This window comes from Ornithorhynchus anatinus, chromosome 2 (genome assembly GCF_004115215.2).
Source record: "Ornithorhynchus anatinus isolate Pmale09 chromosome 2, mOrnAna1.pri.v4, whole genome shotgun sequence".
NCBI classification, from domain to species: domain Eukaryota; kingdom Metazoa; phylum Chordata; class Mammalia; order Monotremata; family Ornithorhynchidae; genus Ornithorhynchus; species Ornithorhynchus anatinus.
The window spans coordinates 21,848,865-21,870,718 of NC_041729.1; the positions used below are offsets into that span (position 1 = coordinate 21,848,865).

General features: G+C 47.7%; 1 protein-coding gene across 3 annotated transcripts in view; it reads right to left on the reverse strand.

Moving 5' to 3' along the window:
• Positions 1–21,854, reverse strand: part of LOC103169153 — a 31,511-nt gene that overhangs the window by 1,358 nt on the left and 8,299 nt on the right. Inside the window, exons 6-15 of one of the 3 annotated variants that reach the window (XM_029049389.2) lie at positions 21,161–21,269; positions 20,577–20,668; positions 20,229–20,326; positions 18,104–18,208; positions 4,174–4,302; positions 3,418–3,594; positions 2,310–2,338; positions 2,158–2,264; positions 1,528–1,636; positions 593–684 (exon numbers count right to left, since the gene is read on the reverse strand). In XM_029049389.2, coding sequence (XP_028905222.2) covers positions 593–684; positions 1,528–1,636; positions 2,158–2,264; positions 2,310–2,338; positions 3,418–3,594; positions 4,174–4,302; positions 18,104–18,208; positions 20,229–20,326; positions 20,577–20,668; positions 21,161–21,269 — 1,047 coding nt within the window. Of the gene's footprint in view, positions 1–592; positions 685–1,527; positions 1,637–2,157; positions 2,339–3,417; positions 3,595–4,173; positions 4,303–18,103; positions 18,209–20,228; positions 20,327–20,576; positions 20,669–21,160; positions 21,270–21,854 lie in introns of all 3 variants that reach the window. The other 2 variants (XM_039910589.1, XM_029049382.2) reach the window with 2 other exon arrangements.

A 21,854-nucleotide genomic window follows, 5' to 3' on the forward strand; every position in this document is an offset into this window, starting at 1 on the left:
ACAAAAGAAAATATGCAATCAGAAAGCGTAGGAGTTCATTCATTCATTCAATCGTACTTATCGAGCGCTTACTGTGTGCAGAGCACTGTACTAAGTGCTTGGGAGAGTACAATAGAACAATAACAGATACATTCACCGTCCACAATGAGCTTACAGTCTAGAGGGGAGACAGACAATAATATAAATAAATTACTAACAGGAGCTGAACTGGTTGGACACTAAATGAAGAGGGAAGAATACTGCATGGGGTTGTATTGGCTGTAGACCTTCTTCTGCCTACTCTAGCCCTGGGAAATTCTTTTCTTAAGCCATAGATGACTCAGGTGGCAAAAACAGGTTCTAGGGATCACTGGAGTGAAGCCTCCACCTTTCCAGAACACAGACCCCCTACTCCTCCAGGCCCACTGCTCTCATTTTAGCATCTAGTATCCTTAGCTTTGGAGGACTCTATACCAACTCTGTTATATTGTACTCTTCAAAAGCTTAGTATAATGCTCTGCACGCAGTAAGCACTCAATAAATATGACTGATTGAACAGCCAAAGCCACCACTGAATGATGCAGCCTAAGAACCACTCCAAGCAAGCTCTGACCTGGACAGGAGAGGGTCGTATGAACAGGATTTCCGACCAGGCTCAAAGGCTCTGGTTTGGCTCCAAGCCCTCAGCCAGCATTGGATATAGACCTGGGGGAAAGACACACAGGAAGGGCATGTGAAACACCAGGTCTAGAACTCTAGCCTCCTGCAACCCGAGGAATAACAAGAAAGTGAAGAGGGGAGAAGTAAAATAAAAAGCCGCCATCCAGGACTAGTGCTCCCTCACTGTTCTTTAAGTCAGCTATCATATCTGAGGAAGAAAGAGGTCAGATTTCTCCTGTCCCATTTTAGAGAAGGAGCTGAACCCAAGGGAGGCAGCTGCCTCACAGGGTCTGGGCCATACCTGGAGAACCCCAATTCCAAACTTTCTGGCCCCTTCCCCCCCGACTCAGCCCTCTTGCAATGAGTGGATGGAGGAGATGGCTAGGGCTCGGGGTACTGACACTTAGCCGAAGGAGGCTCTATTGGCAGGGGTTGCTCAATCCACCTCAAGAGACCCCAGGCTAGAGACAGAACAAGCCTGGCAATGGTTGGGTAGACTTCTGAGTTTGGCTCCCTCTTTCTCCCCAGAATTCTTAAAATTCATTTTCCTTCCCTTTTCCCCTCACTAAGTTCCAGATTCTTCTGAAACTTGGACATGCATATTGGGAGACACTGAAGCTCCCAATATAAATGTACCAAGTCTGGAACCTGGAAATCAAAATCACCTTGGATACAATCTGTAGGATTTGGCATTCATATGGAGTTTCTGTCTCCTTTCACCCTCTGTGTTTTTTTCCCCTCCATGAAAAGTGGGATACCTCAAGACCACCATATCAAAGGGAGTCGTGCCCTCATCTCTGGCCCTGAGGAACAATTCCCCCCCAGCACCACACACAAACCTTCTCCGCCCACGCAGATATTGTTTGCCCACATATGATGCTGGCTGACCTTCTCCTGTACTTGCTCAGTAAACATGAAGGCGGGTACCACTAACTGCAGAACCATTTCCCCAGTGCGATTCCAGGATGCGGAGTTTCCAATCTTGTCTAAGAGGCATCTAGAAGAGAAGAGAGAAACCCAAACCAAGATCTGGGAAGGCCCCACCCAACGAAGGAAGCAGCCACGTTTTCCCCAAAGAGAGCTAGAAATATCTAGGGAGGCATAATCCTCTTCTTTGTTTTGTGGGAGGGGAAATAAATCATATTTTTTAGGCATCTTCCATATGCTGAGCGCAGGGAAGGTGTAAAAGAAACATCCATGCCCTGGAGGAGCTTACAGTCAAAAGGAGAAGACAAGCAAATATGTGGGTGGGGGAGGAGACAAAACTGGTCATAAGAGAGGGGAAGAGTGAGGAAATGAATTAGCACACGGATCAAACCAAAGCAACAAAAACAATGGAATGGTGGGGAGAAGGGCAGGGCTTACTCCCCTTTTGGGTTCAGCCGTGGAGAAGGAGGAAGCCTTTTCTATAGCTACATCCAATAGGGAGTCACATAAAGACGTAGAGGCCCCGACACCTACTTCCTCCACCAAGCCAAGACATTCGCTTCCCCGCTCCCTCGGGGAAACACTACTGACCCATGGTTGTTGACAAGGGCATAGAGCCTCCTGGAGTGGCTCAGGTGCCGGACCTGCAGCCCATAACATTCATCCACATAGATCCTCAGGAGCTGGCCAGGGAAGGGCTCCACCCGGGCTTCCAGAGTCACGGGGGAGCCCAACATGAAGGGATGAGGCTGTCCATCAGCAGTAAGGCCATCTGGGAAGGGGCAAAGAAAAGTTAGTCTTCACTGAGATGGCAATCCAAGTACCCATGGCTACTATGAAGGGCCCAAAAGGCTGGAAGACTCTCCACTATTTTTTAAAATGGTATTTGCTAAGCGCCTATTATGTGCCAGGCACTGTACTAAGCACTGGGATACATACAAAATCATCAGGTTGGACACAGTCCCTGTTCCACATAGGGCTCGCAGTCTTAATCCTCATTTTACAGATGAGGGAACTGAGGCCCAGAAAAGCGAAGTGACTTGCCCGAGGTCACACAACGGACAAGTGGCAGAGCTGTGTTTAGAACCCAGGTCTTTCTGACTCCCAGGCCCGTACCCTATCCACTAGACCATGCTGCTTCTCATTAGATTAGAATTTGGGTACCCTGAATCCCAGTCTCATGCTCTTCCCATGAAGCCAGACTCTTGTGAACTGAGCACAAAAAGTTCTGAAGAGTCCAGAAAAGTTTGGTCTATAACAGGGAAGGGAGGAGACTGCTAAACAGAAAATATCTGTACTTCTCTTAGAACGTAGTGTGGGTTGCTGGGGGGATGGGCGGGCACAGAAGATTTAGAGAAGCAGAACTTGGATAAAAGCACTGTGCCCTAATGGAAAGAACATAGACCTGGGAGTCAGAGGACCTGGGTTCTAATCCCAGCTCTGCCACCTGTCTATTGTGTGGTGCTGGGTTGGGATTGTCTCTGCTGCCAAATTGTACTTTCTAAGCGCTTAGTACAGTGCTCTGCACACAGTAAGCGCTCAATAAATACGATTGAATGAATGGTGTTGGCACGTCACAACTTTTCGATGCCTCAGTTACCTCTTCTATAAAATGGAGATTAAGACTCTGGGCCCCATGTGAGATATGGACTGTGTCCAACCTGATTAGCTTGTATCTACCCCAGTGCTTAATTCAGTGTCTGGCACTTAGTAATAAACACTTAACAAATACCATTAAAAAAATCTCAAAAACAAAGAAAAACACCATTAGAAGAGTAATGTAGTGACCTCAGGAAGGCAAAAGTTGAGTCTAGGCCCACTTCAGCCACAAGGATGGAAGATATCACTAACCATTCAGAATCCTCAGGGAAAAGTTCATGCCGGGATGTGTTGGGCGAGCAGTCTTGACCTTGGAGATTGGACGCGGAGGAGTAGTCAATCCAGAAGAGATGCCAAGGGACATTTCAGTCCCAGGGGGTTCAGTGATATTTTCATCACTCCAGAGGGGCAATACCGTGTTCTTGACAGCTACAAGAGGAAAAGGGTGATCAAGGTTGATGGGCTAACTGGAGGGAAAGAACATGTACTTTCCAAGTGTTTGGAGCAGCAGTGTGGTTTAGTGGCAAGAGCCCAGGCTTGGGAGTCAGAGGTCGTGGGTTCTAATCCCGGCTTTGCCACTTATCAGCTGTGTGACTTTGGGCAAGTCACTTCACTTTTCTGTGCCTCAGTTCCCCCATCTGTAAAATGGGGATGAAGACTGTGAGCCCCACATGGGACAACCTGATCACCTTGCATCTCCCTTAGAACAGTGCTTGACACACAGTAAGTGCTTAACAAATATCGACATTATTATTATTACAGTGCTCTGAATACAGTAAGTGCTCAATAAATGCAACTGAATGAATAAATAAATTCATTATTTTTTTTTCTCAGTGGCTGCTTCTAGTAGGGCCAAGACGCTTTCAGAGAACACCACAGAGGGAGCGCTGTTATTTCAGCATTTTAGCAGCTCTTTGCATTCTGACAAGAGATTAACACAGGCACGGTGGGGTGGGATCCCCCTGAAAAACAACAACACACAACTGGAGTCCACACACAGAACCTCACCATCCTGCATTCTCTCAGGCAGCCTGAGGCTGGTGTTCTGGAGTTCAAGATCCATCGAGATAGTGGTAGGTCCTGGGGTTAGAGAATTTGAGGCGTTGTCCCAGACGGGGGTCCCTGACTCTGAGGAAACTGAGGAACATAGACATGGTTAAAATTTCAGCCTCTGGGGAGCTACCAAATTCCCCCCTACCTCCCCCACACCCCTCCCCAAATACACACACACTCCACCCACTTTTCTCCAGCAACCTATCAGTCAGTTAGTAATTGCTAAGCAATTAACTCCCCGCTAAGTGCTTGGGAAAATACAAAGAAGTTAGTAGAGAAGCTTCTTGCCCTCAAAGAGCTCTCAACCTAGTAGCACTAAGGCCTTTTATTACTTGGGAGCAGGGGAAGTGGGCAGTCTCCTGAAACCAGGAGAGCTGCTAAAGGAAAAAGAGGGTCAGGATTTTCTATCATTTCGAGCAGGAGAAGTGAGCAGTCACCTAAAGCCAGGAGAGCTGCTAAAAGAAAAAGAGGCCAAGACTTTCTATCACTTGGAGCAGGGGAAGTGGGCAGTCTCCTAAAGCCAGGAGAGCTGCTAAAAGAAAAAGAGGGCCAAGGTCTTTTATCATTTCAAGCAGGGGAAGTGGGCAACCTCCTAAAACCAGGAGAGCTGCTAAAGGGAAAAGAGGGGCAAGGCTTTTTATCACTTGGAGCAGGGGAAGTGGGCAGTCTCCTAAAGCCAGGAGAGCTGCTAAAAGAAAAAGAGGGCCAAGACTTTCTATCATTTTGAGCAGAAGTGGGCAGTCTCCTAAAGCCAGGACAGCTGCTAAAAGAAAAAGAGGGCCAAGATTTTCTATCATTTTGAGCGGGAAGCCTCCTAAAACCAGGAGAGCTGCTAAAGGAAAAAGAAGGTCAAGGCTTTTTATCACTTGGAGCAGGGGAAGTGGGCAGTCTCCTAAAGACAGCAGAGCTGCTAGAGGAAAAAGAGGCCTGCAGGAAGAAGAAAAGGGATAAACTACCGACAAGGGTGAAAATGCAACCCTGGGGTGCGGAATCGGGGAGGCACCAGGGAAATTCGTTTCCCAACTCCGAATGGCTTACTTAGGTTCAACACTAGCCAAATCCCCAGGATCCCCCTCTGGCCGACCATCCCGAGAAAAGAACCGGCCTTGCCCTCGAGGATCATCAATTTCTTTTAAGGAGGGGCTTCCTGGGGGAGGGTAGGGAGGGAATACGGCCCGGCTGAAGGGCCTCAACTCTCCGCTGAGAAAAAAGCCTCGGCAGGTCAGGGCAGGTCAGGGCAGGGCAGGCCAGGCCGGGCCAGGCCAAGGGTGGGGGCGCGTTGAGCGAAGGACTGCCAAGAGGGCGATCGGGCCGCTCACGTGACCTGACGCCGACGACGCACGTGCAGGACTACGTGGTGACGTCATCACAGCGCCAGGGTGGCGGCAAACTTGAAAATGGCGTTGGCTGGTGGGGGCGTCATTCATTCATTCATTCATTCATTCATTCATTCATTTTTCTTTCTTTCTTTCTTTCTTTCTTTCTTTCTTTCTTTCTTTCTTTCTTTCTTTCTTTCTTTCTTTCTTTCTTTCTTTCTTTCTTTCTTTCTTTCTTTCTTTCCCTCTTTCCCTCTTCCCTCTTTCTTTCTTTCCCTCTTTCTTTCTCTCTCTCTCCCTCTCTCTTTCTTTCTCTCTCTCTCCCTCTCTCTTTCTTTCTCTCTCTCTCTCTCCCTCTCTCTTTCTTCTCTCTCTCTCTCCCTTCCTTCCTTCCTTCCTTCCTTCCTTCCTTCCTTCCTTCCTTCCTTCCTTCCTTCCTTCCTTCCTTCCTTCCTTCCTTCCTTCCTTCCTTCTCTCTCTCTCTCTCTCTTTCTTTCTTTCTTTCATTCATTTTTATTGAGCGCTTACTATGTGTAGAGCACTGTACTAAGCGCTTGGAATGGACAAATCGGCAACAGATAGAGACAGTTCCTGCCCATGGACAGGCTTACAGTCTAATCGGGGGAGACAGACAAGAACAATAGCAATAAATAGAATCAAGGGGATGTACATCTCATTAGCAAAATAAATAGGGTAATAAAAATATGTACAATTGAGCAGATGAGTACAGTGCTGAGGGGAGGGGGAGGGAGAGGGGGAGGAGCAGAGGGAAAAGGGGGAAAAAAGGGGGATTAGCTGAGGGGAGGTGAAAGGGGGGTAGATGGGGAGCAGAGAGAAAAGAGGAAGCTCAGTCTGGGAAGGCCTCTTGGAGTCGTCTACAATCGATGCCTAGAATTCCTTAACTCCCATTCTCTCCTAGACCCCCTCCAATCTGGCTTCCGTCCCCTCCACTCTACCGAGACTGCTCTCTCTAAGGTCACCCATGACCTCCTTCTTGCCAAATCCAATGGCTCCTACTCCATTCTGATCCTCCTTGACCTCTCTGCTGCCTTTGACACTGTCGACCATCCCCTCCTCCTCCATACCTTATCTCACCTTGGCTTCACGGACTCTGTCCTCTCCTGGTTCTCCTCTTACCTCTCTGGCCGATCATTCTCGGTCTCCTACGCTGGAGCCTCCTCCCCCTCCCATCCTTTAACTGTTGGAGTTCCTCAAGGGTCAGTTCTTGGCCCTCTTCTGTTCTCCATTTACACTCACTCCCTCGGTGAACTCATCCGCTCTCACGGCTTTGACTACCATCTCTACGCAGATGACACGCAGATCTACATCTCCGCCCCTGTCCTCTCCCCCTCCCTTCAGACTCGCATCTCCTCCCGCCTCCGGGACGTCTCCACCTGGATGTCGGCCCGCCACCTAAAACTCAACATGAGCAAGACTGAGCTCCTCATCTTCCCTCCCAAACCCGGTCCTCTCCCAGACTTCTCCATCACCGTGGATGGCACGACCATCCTTCCCGTCCCGCAGGCCCGCAATCTCGGTGTCATCCTTGACTCGTCCCTCTCGTTCACCCCACACATCCTATCCGTTACCAAGACCTGCCGGTTTCACCTCTACAATATCGCCAAGATCCGCCCTTTCCTCTCCACCCAAACGGCTACCTTACTATTACGGGCTCTCGTGATATCCCGGCTAGACTACTGTGTCAGCCTTCTCTCTGACCTCCCTTCCTCCTCTCTCGCCCCGCTCCGGTCTATTCTTCACTCAGCTGCCCGGCTCATCTTCCTGCAGAAACGATCTGGGCATGTCACTCCCCTTCTTAAACAACTCCAGTGGTTGCCTATCGACCTCTGCTCCAAACAAAAACTCCTCACTCTAGGCTTCAAGGCTCTCCATCACCTTGCCCCTTCCTACCTCTCCTCCCTTCTCTCTTTCTACCGCCCACCCCGCACGCTCCGCTCCTCTGCCGCCCACCTCCTCACCGTCCCTCGGTCTCGCCCGTCCCGCCGTCGACCCCTGGGTCACGTCCTCCTGCGGTCCTGGAACGCCCTCCCTCCTCACCTCCGCCAAACTGATTCTCTTTCCCTCTTCAAAACCCTACTTAAAAATCACCTCCTCCAAGAGGCGTTCCCAGACTGAGCTCCTCTTCCCCCTCTACTCCCTCTGCCATCCCCCCTTTACCTCTCCGCAGCTAAAGCCTCATTTTCCCCTTTTCCCTCTGCTCCTCCACCTCTCCCTTCCCATCCCCACAGCACTGTACTCGTCCGCTCGACTGTATATATTTTCGTTACCCTATTTATTTTGTTAATGAATTGTACATCGCCTCGATTCTATTTAGTTGCCATTGTTTTTACGAGATGTTCTTCCCCTTGACGCTGTTTAGTGCCATTGTTCTTGTCTGTCCGTCTCCCCCGATTAGACTGTAAGCCCGTCAAACGGCAGGGACTGTCTCTATCTGTTGCCGACTTGTTCATCCCAAGCGCTTAGTACAGTGCTCTGCACATAGTAAGCGCTCAATAAATACTATTGAATGAATGAATGAATGAAAGGAGAAGGGAGACAGAGGGTACTGGAGAATTCCTTGCCTGTTGGGCCAGCCCAGATTCAAACATCCTTTTCATCGATGCCCTTGCTTCCACTCAGAATGAGAAGGGAGGCTTCAACTGGCAGAGAAAGGTAGGCTAGAAACTCTGCTAGGGCTGTGTCTGGGCTGTAGGCATCGCTGATGCCTCTGCTCCTAATAATAACAATAATAATAATTAATATTGTATGTAAGCGCTATTTGCCAGGCACTGTCCTAAGCACTGGGGTGGATACAAGCAAATGGGCTGGACACAGTCTCAATCCCCATTTTACAGAGAAGATAAGTGAGGCACAGAGAATTAAGTGACTCGCCCAAGATCACACAGCAGAAAAGTGGTGGAGCTGGGATTAGAATCCATGACCTTCTGACTCCTAAGTCTGTGCTCTATCCACTATTTCATGATAACCCCTGGCTGGGGATTTCTTCAAGTACTACACTGAAGACTCAAGCCCAGCTGTGAGGAGAGTATGATGGATGGAAAGAATTGGAAAGAGGAAACTGAAGTTTGGCAGGGAGTGGGCTAGAGAAGCTGAGAAATAAAGTGGATAGAGACAGATATAACCACAGAAGACATACACAAACATAGGCAAGTCAAGAAAAGAGAGGGAGAGAGAGAGGCATGGAGAGACAGAAAGGGAAACACACACTTTCCCTCCACTTTACCCATCAGTCTTCAACAAGACCTAACAACTGAAAAGCATTTGAAGTTTCTGAGTGGGAATCAGGATGCTTAGAATTAGGATTTTAGGGGGTAATAGTAATAATAATAGTGGTGTTTAAGTGTTTTACTATGTAAGGAATTTACACAAAAATGTTATCTCCAGGACATATAAAAAACACTTTCTCCAACTCAGTCTCAGTCAGAAAAAAAAGATCACTAGGTTCTCTGCTCTCCTCTGGAAGGGGATCAGAGCCCTCTTTTCTTTCAGGAACTTAGCTAATGGGTGAAAAGGTCCTGGCAATCTCATTTGTCTGGAGTGGCTCATATGTTCGGTGTGAGAATATCTTGAACCACCCACCTCCTCCTTTTCTACCTCCTCTCCCTCCCTTCCCCACAACGTGCAGGGCCTTGTATGACAGAACGGAAGAGTTACAAATGATGAGCATAACATGTTCCTCCACTGGGGTTCTGATGTACCCCAACCCCTCCTCCGAGACTTCGGCTTTCCAGAGATGGCTCCTGTTGCCCCCCACAAGCAGAACTGGAGTGGGGATAAGGGGACACGGGGAGAGCCTTGCTCTTAATAATAATGATAGTATTTGTTAAGTGCTTACTATGTGCCAGGCGCTGTTCTAAGAGCTGGGATGGATACAAGCAAATCATATTGGACACAGTCCCTGTCCCACATGAAGCTCCCAATCTTAATCCCCCATTTTACAGATGAGGTAATTGAGATGCAGAAAAGTGAAGTGACTTCCCCAAGGTCACATAGCAGACATGTGGCGGAATCAGGATTAGAACCCGATCCTCCTGAATCCCAGATCCATGCTCTAACCATTCTGACACCTGTTTCTCAGCTCTTATTTCCTGCTCTCTGTGGGGCTGCTGACAGTCTCATTTCTTTTCTTGAGGCTACAATCAGATCCAGAAGCAGTAGAAGCCAAACTTCTTTCACTAGTGTTGGTATTTGTTAAGCGCTTACTATGTGCCAAGCACTGTTCTAAGCGCTGTGGTAGATACAAGGTAATCATGTTGTCCCAAGTAGAGCTCAAAGTTTTCATCCCCATTTTACAGATGAGATAACTGACGCACAGAGTATTCATGCAATAGTATTTATTGAGCGCTTACTATGTGCAGAGCACTGTACTAAGCACTTGGAATGAACAAGTCGGCAACAGATAGAGACAGTCCCTGCCGTTTGATGGGTAAAATGACTTGCCCATGGTCACACAGCTGACAAGTGGCGAAGCCGGGATTAGGACCTATGACCTCTGACTCCTAAATCCAGGCTCTTTCCCCTAAGCCACGCTGCTTCTCTGTAAATAATGTGATGGCATTTAAGTGCTTACTATAAGCAAAGCGCTGTTCTAAGCACTGGGGTAGCACCAGGTAATCAGGGTGTCCCACATCAGGCTCACAGATTTCATCCCCATTTGACAGATGAGGGAACTGAGGCCCAGAGAAGTGAAGTGACTCACCCAAGGTCACACAGTTGACAAGTGGCAGAAGTAGGATTAGAACCCACGACCTCTGACTCCCAGGCCCGGGCTCTTTCATTACTCGTTTTAGATTTGGGACCTGCGTCTGCAAAAACACCAATCACTTCTCCCTCTGCCTCTGAAGCTCCCGATGAGAGCGAAGGACAATCGATCACTTTCTGAGTTTGAGAACAGGGCCAGCAAATACTTGAGGTGAAAAGTCAAGAACCAGGAGGCCCCAAGGCCTGCTAGGTTAGAAAACAAACTGAAAATGGTAAACAGCTGGATTGGGCTAATAAGGTCACTTGAGCCGCTTACCCTCTTACTTGTCTGGTTAATTATAAATCTATTAGTACTTAGGCAACTTCTCTTTTAATCAATTAATGGATTTATTGAGCACTTTCTGGGTGCAGAGCACTGTGCTATGTGCTTGGGAGAGTAAATACAACAGAGTTGGTAGACATTCTCTGCTCTCAACGAACTTACAGTCTAGAACTGGAGACAGACATTAATATAAATGAATAAATAATGGGTATGTATGGAAATGTTATGGGCCTGAGGATGTGGTAAGCTCATTATGGACAGGAATCTCGTCTCCTAATTCTGCTGTATTGTACTCTCACAAGCGCTCAAGTACAGTGCTCTGCACATAGTAAGCACTCAAAAATATTTAGAGAAGCAGCGTGGCTCAGTGGAAAGAACCCGGGCTTGGGAGCCAGAGGTCATGGGTTCTAATCCTGGCTCCACCGCTTGCCAGCTGGGCAAATTTGGGCAAGTCACTTGACTTCTCAGTGCCTCAGTTACCTCATCTGTAAAATGAGGATTAAAACTGTGAGCCCCACGTGGGACAACCTGATCCCACGTATCAGGATAACTGATCCTCCCAGTGCTTAGAACAGTGTTTTCCACATAGAAAGCGCTTAACAAATACCATTATTATTATTATTATTGAATATCAAGTGCTTAAAGGGCACAGATCCAAGTGCATAGGTGAACGGAGAGGGAGAAAGGCTTTAAAGGTAGGGAAAGTGGTGGTCTGTCATAAGGAGGAGGGAGAGGGAGTTTCAGGCCAGAGAGTGGATGTGAGTAAGGGGTTGACAGAGAGATAGAAAAGATCAGGGTACAGTGAGTAGGTTGCCATTAGGAGAACCAATGGGCTCATGGTGCTGTAGTAAATCAGCGAGGTAAGATAGGAGGTGACACGGTGATTGAGTCCTTGTAGGCTGATGGTAAGGAGTTTCTGTTGAATGCAGAGGTGGACGGGCAACCACTGGAGGTTCTTGAGGAGTGGGGAAACATGGACCCAACGGTTCTGTAGAAAAACGATCCAGGCAGCAGAATGAACTATGGACTGGAGTAGAGAGAGGCAGGGAGGCTGATGCAATAAGCAAGGCAGGATTTAAGCGCTTGGATCAGTCTAGTAGCAGTTTGGTTGGAGAAAGAAGAGAGGCTGGATTTTAATGATGTTATGAAGGCAGAACCGACAGAAACTGATGACAGGTTGACTATCGAATGAGAGAGATGAGTTGAGGTGAATGCCAAGGCCAAGGGCTTGTGAGATAGGGAGGATAGTGGAGTTGTCTACAGTGATAGGGAAGGTAGAGGCAGGACAGGGTTTGGCTAAGAAGATGAGTAGTTCTCTCAGTTTTTTGGTTTCTCTGTATACCTTGATTTGCTCCCTTTGCCCTTCCCCACCCCACTACTCTGAGCCCCACAGCACTTATGTATCTGTAATTTTATCTACTTGTTTTAATAATGTTGGTATTTGTTAAGCGCTATGTGCACAGCCCTGTTCTAAGCGCTGGGATATACAGGGTAATCAGGTTGTTCCACATGAGGCTCACAGTCTTCATCCCCATTTTACAGATGAGGGAACTGAGGCACAGAGAAGTGAAGTGACTTGCCCACAGTCACCCAGCTGACAAGTGGCATCTCGCCTCCCCCCCACCCCAGACTGTGAGCTAGTTGTGGGCAGGGAATGTCACTGTTTATTGTTGCACTGTACTTTCCCAAATGCTTAGAACAGTGCTCTGCACACTGTAAGCGCTCAATACAGTTGAATGAATGAATGACTGAATATACCCAGGGTAGCCATTGACAGCCCTCAAGAAGAGCGGATCCTCATTTGCCAACCTCCAAGGCCTTTATTTTTGTGTGGTAAAACAGCTGAAAACTGGACTGAAAACTGAAAACTAGTATCAAGCTGGATGACCCACCACCCTAGCTGTACCTGCAGGTGAGGAGCTAGCAAATTTTCACTCATTTGTTTTTCAAATAAACCATGGTAGAGTAGATATGGCCTGTGCTCAGCTAGCTTATTTTGAAGCTGCTCCAGGTGTTTCACAATTACACAGTTACTGTTATGGGAGTCAGAGGACCTGGGTTCTAATCCTGCCTCCACCACTGATCTGTGGTGTGATCTTGGGTAAGTCACTTCACTTCTCTGGGCCTCAGTTACCTCATCTATAAAATGGGGATTGAGACTGTGCACTGCCCGTGAGACAGAGACTGTGTCCAACCCAATTTGTTTGTATCTACCCCAGCACTTAGTAAAATGCCTGGCACATACTAAGCGCTTAACAAATACCATAATTATTAGCTTACATTAGCTAATGACTTTCAGTAGGGAGCCTCCTGAGTTTCATTAAGAGTAATTTTTGAACATACACCAGGTACAAGGCATGTACAATTAAAGGATACCGGTGCCAACCAACCAGCCTCTGCCCTTGCCCCAAAGGGAGTTGGTTCCTCATCAACATAGGGGAAGTCATTTCCTCTCCAAGAGGAAAGGCAGTGTGGTCTAGTGGAAAGAACACAGATCCAGGAGTAAGAAGACCTGGATTCTAATTTCTGCTCTGTGACCTTGGACAAGCCACTTAACTTCTGAGCTTCAGTTTCCTTATTGGCAAAATAAGAATTCAACACCTATTCTCTTTTCTGCTCAGACTGTGAGTGCCATGTGGCACCTGATTATCTTGTATCTACCCCTGCTCTTGCCACATAATAAGCACTTAACACTATCATCATTAGTTCTATTATTATTAATAGGAGGTGGCCAGTTCTCTATCTGCTTTTGTGAATTCACCAAGGAAGTAACCCTGATTCTCCCCTCTCTGCCTTCACCCACCCTCCTCACAGACCCAAGATGAAAGGAATTGATTAAGATGGTTAAAGCCTGCTCTCTGTGCTGACAAACCTACAGAGGCCCCAGGGCCTTAGAGGGATCATTGGCCCAGGTGGAGATAGGATAGAAGAAAGAGAAAGAAGAAAAAGTTCATGGCAACCCTCCCCTGTTCAGAGAGGCCAATGAACAGATTTTGACCACACGAATGTAATTCATTTGTTACAGCCTTTACTAAGCTCTTATCGAAGGGAAGCCTTGCTGTTGGCCCAGTGGAAAGAGCATACATGTGTTAATCACGAGAATAAGGTTCCTGTCCTGGCTGTGCATACAGGGAAATACTAGTGGGTGGGCAGAGGTGGCGGGTCTGGGCATCAGGAAACAAATACCAACGTTATTATAATGGTATATAATAATAATAATAATGTTGGTATTTGTTTAGTGCTTACAATGTGCAGAGCACTGTTCTAAGCACTGGGGTAGATACAGGGTAATCAGGTTATCCCCATTTTACAGATGAGGTAACTAAGGCACAGAGAAGTTAAGTGACTTGCCCACAGTCACACAGCTGACAAGCGGCAGAGCGGGGATTCGAACCCATGACCTCTGACTCCCAAGCCCGGGCTCTTTCCACGCGGTATACGTTAAGTGCTTATTTTGTACCAAGCGCCGGGGTAGATACGAGGTAATCAGGTTAGACACGGTCCCTGTCCCACACAGGTTCCACGGTCTTAATCACCATTTTACCGATGAGGTAACTGAGGCACAGAAGTGAAGTGACTTACCCAAGTCACAGAGCAGACAAGTGGTGGAGCTGGGATTAGATAGAACCCATGACCTTCCAACTCCCAGGCCTGTGCTCTATCCCCTAGGCCACGAGCGCTAGGGAGAGTACAATAGAACAAGGCACATTCCCTCCCCACAACAAGCTTACAATCTAGAGGGGGAGACAGACATTAATATAAATAAATTACATCTATGTACATAAGTACTGCTGGACAGGATGGGAGAATAAATAAAGAGAGCAAGTCAGGGCTAAGCAGAGGAGAATGGAGGAGAGGAAAGGAGGGCTTACTCAAGGAAGGTATTCCTGCTCATGAGGTAGACAGCAGTAAAACACACATTTCTTTCTCCTGGCTCTCTCCAAAACAGCTTGATCCAGTAAGTCAGCAGGCTCCACTGGGTCGTCATCAACGCTATTACCTAATGCTAACAGTCCAGCGGTAACAAGAGTAGAATTTGAGCACCCGTGAGGTAGGGGTCACTGTAATGGACTGTTGGGCAGTGCAGAATAAAGGATGTGACCATTCCCTACCCACTCTCCTATTGCTCTGTTTCACATGGGCCTCCCTAGAGATTTCAGCCCCCTCTTTCCTCTGTGTCTCTGTGCTGGTCCTACCTACCCATTTTGCTAATAATAACTGTGGTATTTGTTAAGCTCCGACTACAACCCAGCCCACACACTTGGCTCCTCTAATGCAAACCTTCTCCTTGTACCTTGATCTTGTCTATCTCGCCACCGACCTCTCACCCATATCTTGCTTCTGGCCTGAAATGCCCTTCCTCTTCAGAAGCGGCATGGCTCAGTGGAAAGAGCCCGGGCTTGGGAGTCAGAGGTCATGGGTTTGAACCCCGGCTCTGCCACTTGTCATCTGTGGGACTGTGGGCAAGTCACTTCACTTCTCTGTGCCTCAGTAACCTCATCTGGAAAATGGGGATTAAGACTGTGAGCCTGACATGGGACAACCTGATTAGCCAGTATTATCCCAGCGCTTAGAACAGTGCTCTGCACATAGTAAGCACTTAACAAATACCAACATTATTATCATATCCAGCAATTATTCTTCCCAATTTCAAAGGCTTGTTGAGGACATCTCCCAGAGGTCTTCCCTGATTTAGCCCTCCTGCCCCTTTTCTCCTCTCCACTCTCTTTGGCATCACCCTGACTTGCTCCTTTTATTCATCCCCCCCACCTTCCAGCCCCAAAGCACTTTTAAGGGCTCAATAAATATGATTGAATGAATATATGTAATTTTATTTGTTTACAGTAATGTCGTTCTCCCCCTCTAGACTCTAAGCTCCTTGTGGGCATGAGACTGTTTATTGTTGTATTCTCCCTAGTGCTTAGTACAGTACTTTGCATATAGTAAGTGCTCAATAAATAACTATTAAAAGGAATGAATGTCCTGCCCCCAGTAAGAACTCAGTAAATACAATTGACTGACAATACTAAGCACTGGGGATAGATACAGTTCCATGTGGGGCTCAGAGTTTAAGTAGGAGGGAGACTGGGCATTGAATCCCCATTTTGAAGATGAGGAAACTGAGGCACACAGGAGTTTAATGACTCACCCAAGGTCACACAGCAGCTCCTTGATGAAGTCACGATTAGAACCCAGCTCCTCTGACTCTCAGGCTCTTTCCACTATGCCATGTTGCTGCTCAGGGGATTCTTCTGTGTCTCAAAAAGCCTGATACAGACTTTCTGGAGAAATTCTTCCAATGCAGTCATTGTTACTCAAATCCCAGTCCAGGCAGGGAGGGGTTTAAATTTACCCACGAGGACATCATTTTCCAGAGCGTACCTTTACTCATAGTTATAGAAGTACATCATGGGGGTTGCTGTGTTAGACCAGACAAAATACCCTGCCTCTTGAACCCCTACCAAGGTGGGCTGACACTGCAGGAAAAAGCAAACACTGGCTTTAACTACATTTAGGAAAATAAGGCCACTGTTTCTACTTCTTTAAAGTGGGAACTACTATGCTGAAGGCTGAGTGCCAACTAGTGTTCCACTGAGGAGTAAACAAATTATTTAATTGTATTTTTACTACACTTTACTAGGTGTCACAGTTATAAGCTCTGGGATAGATAGAAGTTAGTCAGGTCAGGTACAGTCTCTGTCCCCCATGGGGCTCACCGTCTAAATAGGAGAGAAATCAGGTATTGAATCCTCAGTTTGCAGTTGAGAAAAATTTAGCAACTAAACAAAGGTAAAAATAAGGGTATCTGTTAAGCACTTACTATGTGTCAAGCACTATTCTAAACTCTACGGTAGATAAAAGGTAATCAAGTTGTCTCACGTTGGGCTCACAGGCAATCTCCATTTTGCAGATGAGGTAACTGAGGCATAGAGAGTAAATTGCCCAAGATCACACAGCAGACAAGTGGCAAAGCTGGCATTAGAACCCGCATCCTCGGACTCCCAAGCCTGGGCTCTTGCCACCAGGCCATGCTGCTTCTCTAAAACAGGCAAGTGGCAGAGCCAGGATTAAAATCCAGCTCCTCTGGCTTGCAATCCTGAGCTTGGTAAAACTAGGCCATACTGTTTCCTTTGTGGGACTCTCTCCAACCTCACATATGGGATGTTCTGGGCAGGGCTGGGAACAGGTGCTATGGAGGGGTCTGGTACATTTAAGAGTCCAAGTCCTTATCTTAGCATTCTTCTTTAGGTGCTATTTGTGGTGTAGGTGACTGAAGAAAAGAAAGAGAGGGTGGAGGAGAGATTTCCTTGCTAACCACTTATCTGCTTGTGACCTTGGGCAAATCTCTTCTCTGCCCCTCAGTTCCCTCATCTGTAAGAGGGGGATTAAGACTGTGGGCCCCATTTGGGACAAGGACTGTGTCCAACCCCATTATCTTGATCTGCCCTAGCTCTTAGTACAGTTCCTGGCAGATAGAGCTACTGTGTGATTTTGGGCAAGTCACTTCACTTCTCTGGGCCTCAGTTCCCTGATCTGTAAAATGGGGATTAAGACTAAGCCCCATGTGGGAGAGGGACTGTGTCCAACCTGATTTGCTTGTATCCACCCCAGCATTTAGTACAGTGCTTGGCACACAGTATTTAAACACCACAATTATTATTATTTATAACTCCCTAACGCAGGGTTCTCATACATCCCCAGTCAGCAGATCCCACACTCAAGAAGAGGTTTCGAGGAGGGAAAAAGATGAGAAGGGGAATCTGTAGACAAAGAGGAGCAAGGGCCAAAATGCTTGACTACACCCCCAGGGAGCTACCCCCAAACTCTCCTTACTTAGCTCTTCACTAGATAAAATATAACTTTGCAGGTGCAGGTGTTTTATTCCTTTTTAATGGGAGGGGGGGAAGGGGAGGGAAAGGAAAGGAGCTTGTTACACATCAGAAGCCATTAACCCCTTCCTAACCCTGGGAAGGACTGAGCTTGCAGGCTGGATCTTGGTATCCAGTCTTCTTTGGTGGCGACAGAAGCAGAAGCCCAGGCCGAGGACTGTGATTATAGAACTCTCAAGCATCAGGACTCCCAAGGCTGAGGGCAGCAGGTTGGAGACTAGTCCTAAATGAGCTAAGAATAAAGAGCCAGGTTAAAAGACCGATATAAGGGAGGACTTAGACCACATCTTCCGCTGAGCTACAGGAAGCCAACCTACTCTAGTGGCAAGAACAGGAAGTTGGCTTGGGAGATGCAGGCTCTAACATTTGGGGTTTTTTTTGGATCTTTGCTTTGCCTGGGTGAGTTTCCTCACTCAACTAGGGGAAGAACGCTGTCAACTTTTTACTGCAGAAAAAAAAAATAACTGTACTTTGATCTTCACAGGAGAAGAACTTTATGAACTACAGGGTATTACTCTTATAGCTCACTAGCTTCAGGAGGCTGGATGAGAGAGACAAGATGGAGGATAAAAAGTATCTTGTCCATATCCAAGGTGAGGTACAAGACAGGTATGCTTCATTTCCGGCTTCCTTACCTCTGTGGTTCTTGACTTGAGCCATGGATTGAGAGGTGAGGTCACTATCCTTTATGGTTAAAGGGCCGACCACTGTACTGAAGACCTTGGGGATCTGCCCAGTCCCTAGGAGACAGACCAGTTAATTTTCAGAAAGTTTTCCACCAGACACACAAAACATGAAGTTGTTAGACGTCCTACTTCACCCCACTCTTGAGTTCAAAGGGTTCAGAGGATCCCCATTTCCCTTGGGTAAAATGAGGTGAGGGAGGAGAGAGAGAGAGAGAGAAAGCTAGGATCAAGGGAAGAAACTAAAGTCTTGCCTAGAAATAGAGTCTAGGTGCCCAGTGTCCTTGGGCTCACATTCTCCCAGGGGTCAGCTCCACTGGCTCACTGCACCAAGCTAGTGCAGTGGGGCAGTCCGACAACATGGCTGTCATTGACGTGCAAATCGAGTGTTAAAATTTACCATGGATGCCCTTCTTCAGCTCTGGCCTCCAGACCCCTGCTTCTTGGGGCTGGGAGAAGAAAGAGAAAGAAAGGGAATGCCATGGTTTTACCCAGGGAAAGGAGAGATTCTTGTTTAGGCAACGGCTAGTGAATGGAAGGAATATGATTTCAGTCAGTTCTTCAGGATGGGGATTCCAGAGGACAAAAAGGAGGACAGAGCTGATCTAAAGGGAGTTTAGCACATTCACATAAACCAGATCCTGTTCTTGAGGATGTACATTCCCCAACCCCACCACCAAGTTTTCCTCACTCCTATGGCCCATCTGGGCAGCATGAAAATGACCACAGTGATAGTGGTAGGACAAAGTCCACTTCCCTCATCACACTGCTAAGGTCACATCTCCCAGAAGCGCTTGGAGGCAGGAAGTGATTATGGTTTCCTGACACCTCAGGAAGTGGAGGTGGCATTTTAACAGCCTGCTGAAAGTCAAATCAGTCATATTTATTGAACACTTAAGGTACTAAGTGCTTGGGAGAGTACGATATAACGGACATATTCCTTGCCCACAGCAAGCTTACAGTCTAGAGGGCTAAGAGAAATTAAATATTGAGGCACAACAGTGAGTTGAGGGAGAAACCTAGCACCTCCATTCAGCATGTGACACGGGGACTGACTAAAATGGATAATCCAGACACCCACTGTATGGACCTGGGAATAACCGTGGACTCCTGCTGCCCTCTTCATCGCCTAGCCAACAGGGACCAAAAGACTGGGTTTGATTTGTGTTTTCCAGTGATTGTGCAGATGGGTCCCAAGGAGGGACTCCTGAGTCTGATTTGTCCATTGGATTAATAGCCTCCGTGTTCCAACCACTCCCATAACACATCCTCCCTGGGGCAGGGAAGGAGCCAGTGAGGAAAGCTTATATGTAAGTTTGGTCTGACCCTCTCCCACTATCCCAGACAGACACACACCTACAACCCTCCCACCCCTAGTAGGTGTTCCCTAATTCCCTTTCTAGGCTGTAAGCTCTTTATGGCATTTATTAAGCACTTGTGCTAGACATTGCTATAATAGATACAAGTTAATCATGTTGGACATGGTCCCTGTCCCACTTGGGGCCCACAGTCTCATTTTATAAATGAGTTAACTGAGGTAGAGAAATTAAGTGACTTGCTCAAGTTCTCACAGCAGATAAGTGGCAGAGGCAGGATTAGAACACAGGTCCCAACTCCCAGCCCCATGCTCTATCCACTAGACCACACGACTTCTCTACACAGAAATGTTCCCTGTGAGCAGGAATCAGGTCTACCATCTCAGTTGTACTGTACTCTCTCAAGAGTTTAGTATAATGCTCTGCACACACAAGTGCTTAATAAGTACCAAGTCAATTGGTTGCCTGCAAAGAGGCTTGCCCCAAAGCTCCACACCAGGATACCGAAGCTGGAGAAGGGAGGACAGAGAGATTCTGTTGGCCATGCGCTCTGAGGACATTCGGGAAGTTGGTGACAGGAGCTGTGTCACTCACTATAGCAGGGTACACGGCTGTTGTGATCTCCACACCAAGTGTCACCTCCTGCTCCAGGTGGGAGCCCAGCTTTACAGGGTGGTGGCTTTCTAGACCTGACCAAGGAGACCTTTCCCTGCCATCTGAGCAGAACAGGTATGCTCCTCCATTCTGAGGGGAATCGGTACCTCCAAGTTCCCTTCTGTGGCGGAAGGCAGCAGGTGGGCAGTGGCTATCGCAGCAGTCACACACACTTTCCAGCCAAGGATCGTCAAGGAGTTCCCATCTGTGAAGAAAGTCTCAAAGTCAGGGTGTGTTCCCATCTTTTCCATTGCAGGGTTCGCTCTTAGCGACAAAGGTGACCACTTCCCTTCGCCAGTTGTTAGGTTTTAGGGCGACCCTCCTTACACTGTGGTGGGAGGCCAGTGAGCGATCCCAGGGGTGGAAATTCCCTCAACCCTTGAGGAGAAAGGACGATGGAGGGTGAGGGGTTCCCTGACCTGGCTCAAGACACTGCTCATCTCATCAACACCCACCTGGCTGTGTCTCTGTGGAAGGAACAGGCTTTTTTGGTGACATCTGAGGGAACCTTGGGATCCCAGACCAGCACCCGGCAATGGAGATAAACCTACAAAGAGGAAAGATTCCCCCTAGCTAAGGAATCAGGAGGCATGGCAAGAAGTGGTGAGAATCTTGTTGTCCAGAGTGGAGGGGGTCTTATTCTAGCATGGAACAGAATGGAGCCTCTTTCCTGGGTGGGAGGGGTGGCGGGGGGCAGGGAAGAAACCTTGTTTCAGAAGGCAGCCGGCATACCCTCCCCTACAACTTCACCCGTAATAGAGTGAATACTGAAACCCAGCAGAGAGTCTTGCCATAAAGCTGCTTCCAGATGGAGGGTTAGTGGGAGAAGAGACGTTTCTGCAAATGTCCCCAGCCTTCCCTGAAGGACAAAAGCTCTAGAGCGAGGCAAGGGACCACTGCATCAGGAGGGTTAGCTGGTCACCTGAGCCAGCTGGAACTTGCGAGGATGTCAGTGAGGAGACAGAGATGGGAATGGCAGCTGGCTCACACTGACCTTGACCCCATCCTCCACCAAGGCAGGGCAGAACCCCATACTTACATCAGAGTCCAGCTCACTGAACCGGAAGGCCTGCAGGGAAAGCTGGAGCCTCTCAGGGGCCTGTCTGGGCAAGAAGTGGGACCTGGCTCTTCGGCCATCTACAAAGCATCTAATAATAATAATAATAGTAGTAGTATTTGTTAAGTAAGCACTTAATAGGTATCAAGCACTGCTCTAAAGACTGGAGTAGATACAAGTTAATCAGGTCGGATAGAGGCCCTGTCAGACATAGGGCTTACGGTCTAAGTAGGAGGGAGAACGGGCACTGAATCCCCATTTTACAAATGAAGAAAATGAAGTTAAGTAACTTGTCAGAGATCATATAGCAGACAAGTGACAGCCAGGATTTGAACCTGGGCCTGATTCCCGGTCCTGTGCTCTTTATAGCCAGGATAGAGGGAATTCTTCAAAGTGGAGCTCCCCAAATCTGAGAGAGGGGCCCCCAAGTCAGGGCCCCCCACTCAGACACATGCAGTGTGTTCAGTGACAGGAACAGATAGCCTCCTGAGGGCCAGGGACACATCTAATTCCCACCTGTGTATTTTCCCAGCACTTGTTACGATGTTCTGCACTCAGTAAGTGCTTAATACTAGAATTATTACTACTGCTGCCAGACTAGCTTAGTACTGGCAGGAGTCTGAGGATCGTGAACTGTTGAAAAGAACTCAACCATTTATTAAGAAATTTGTTAAGA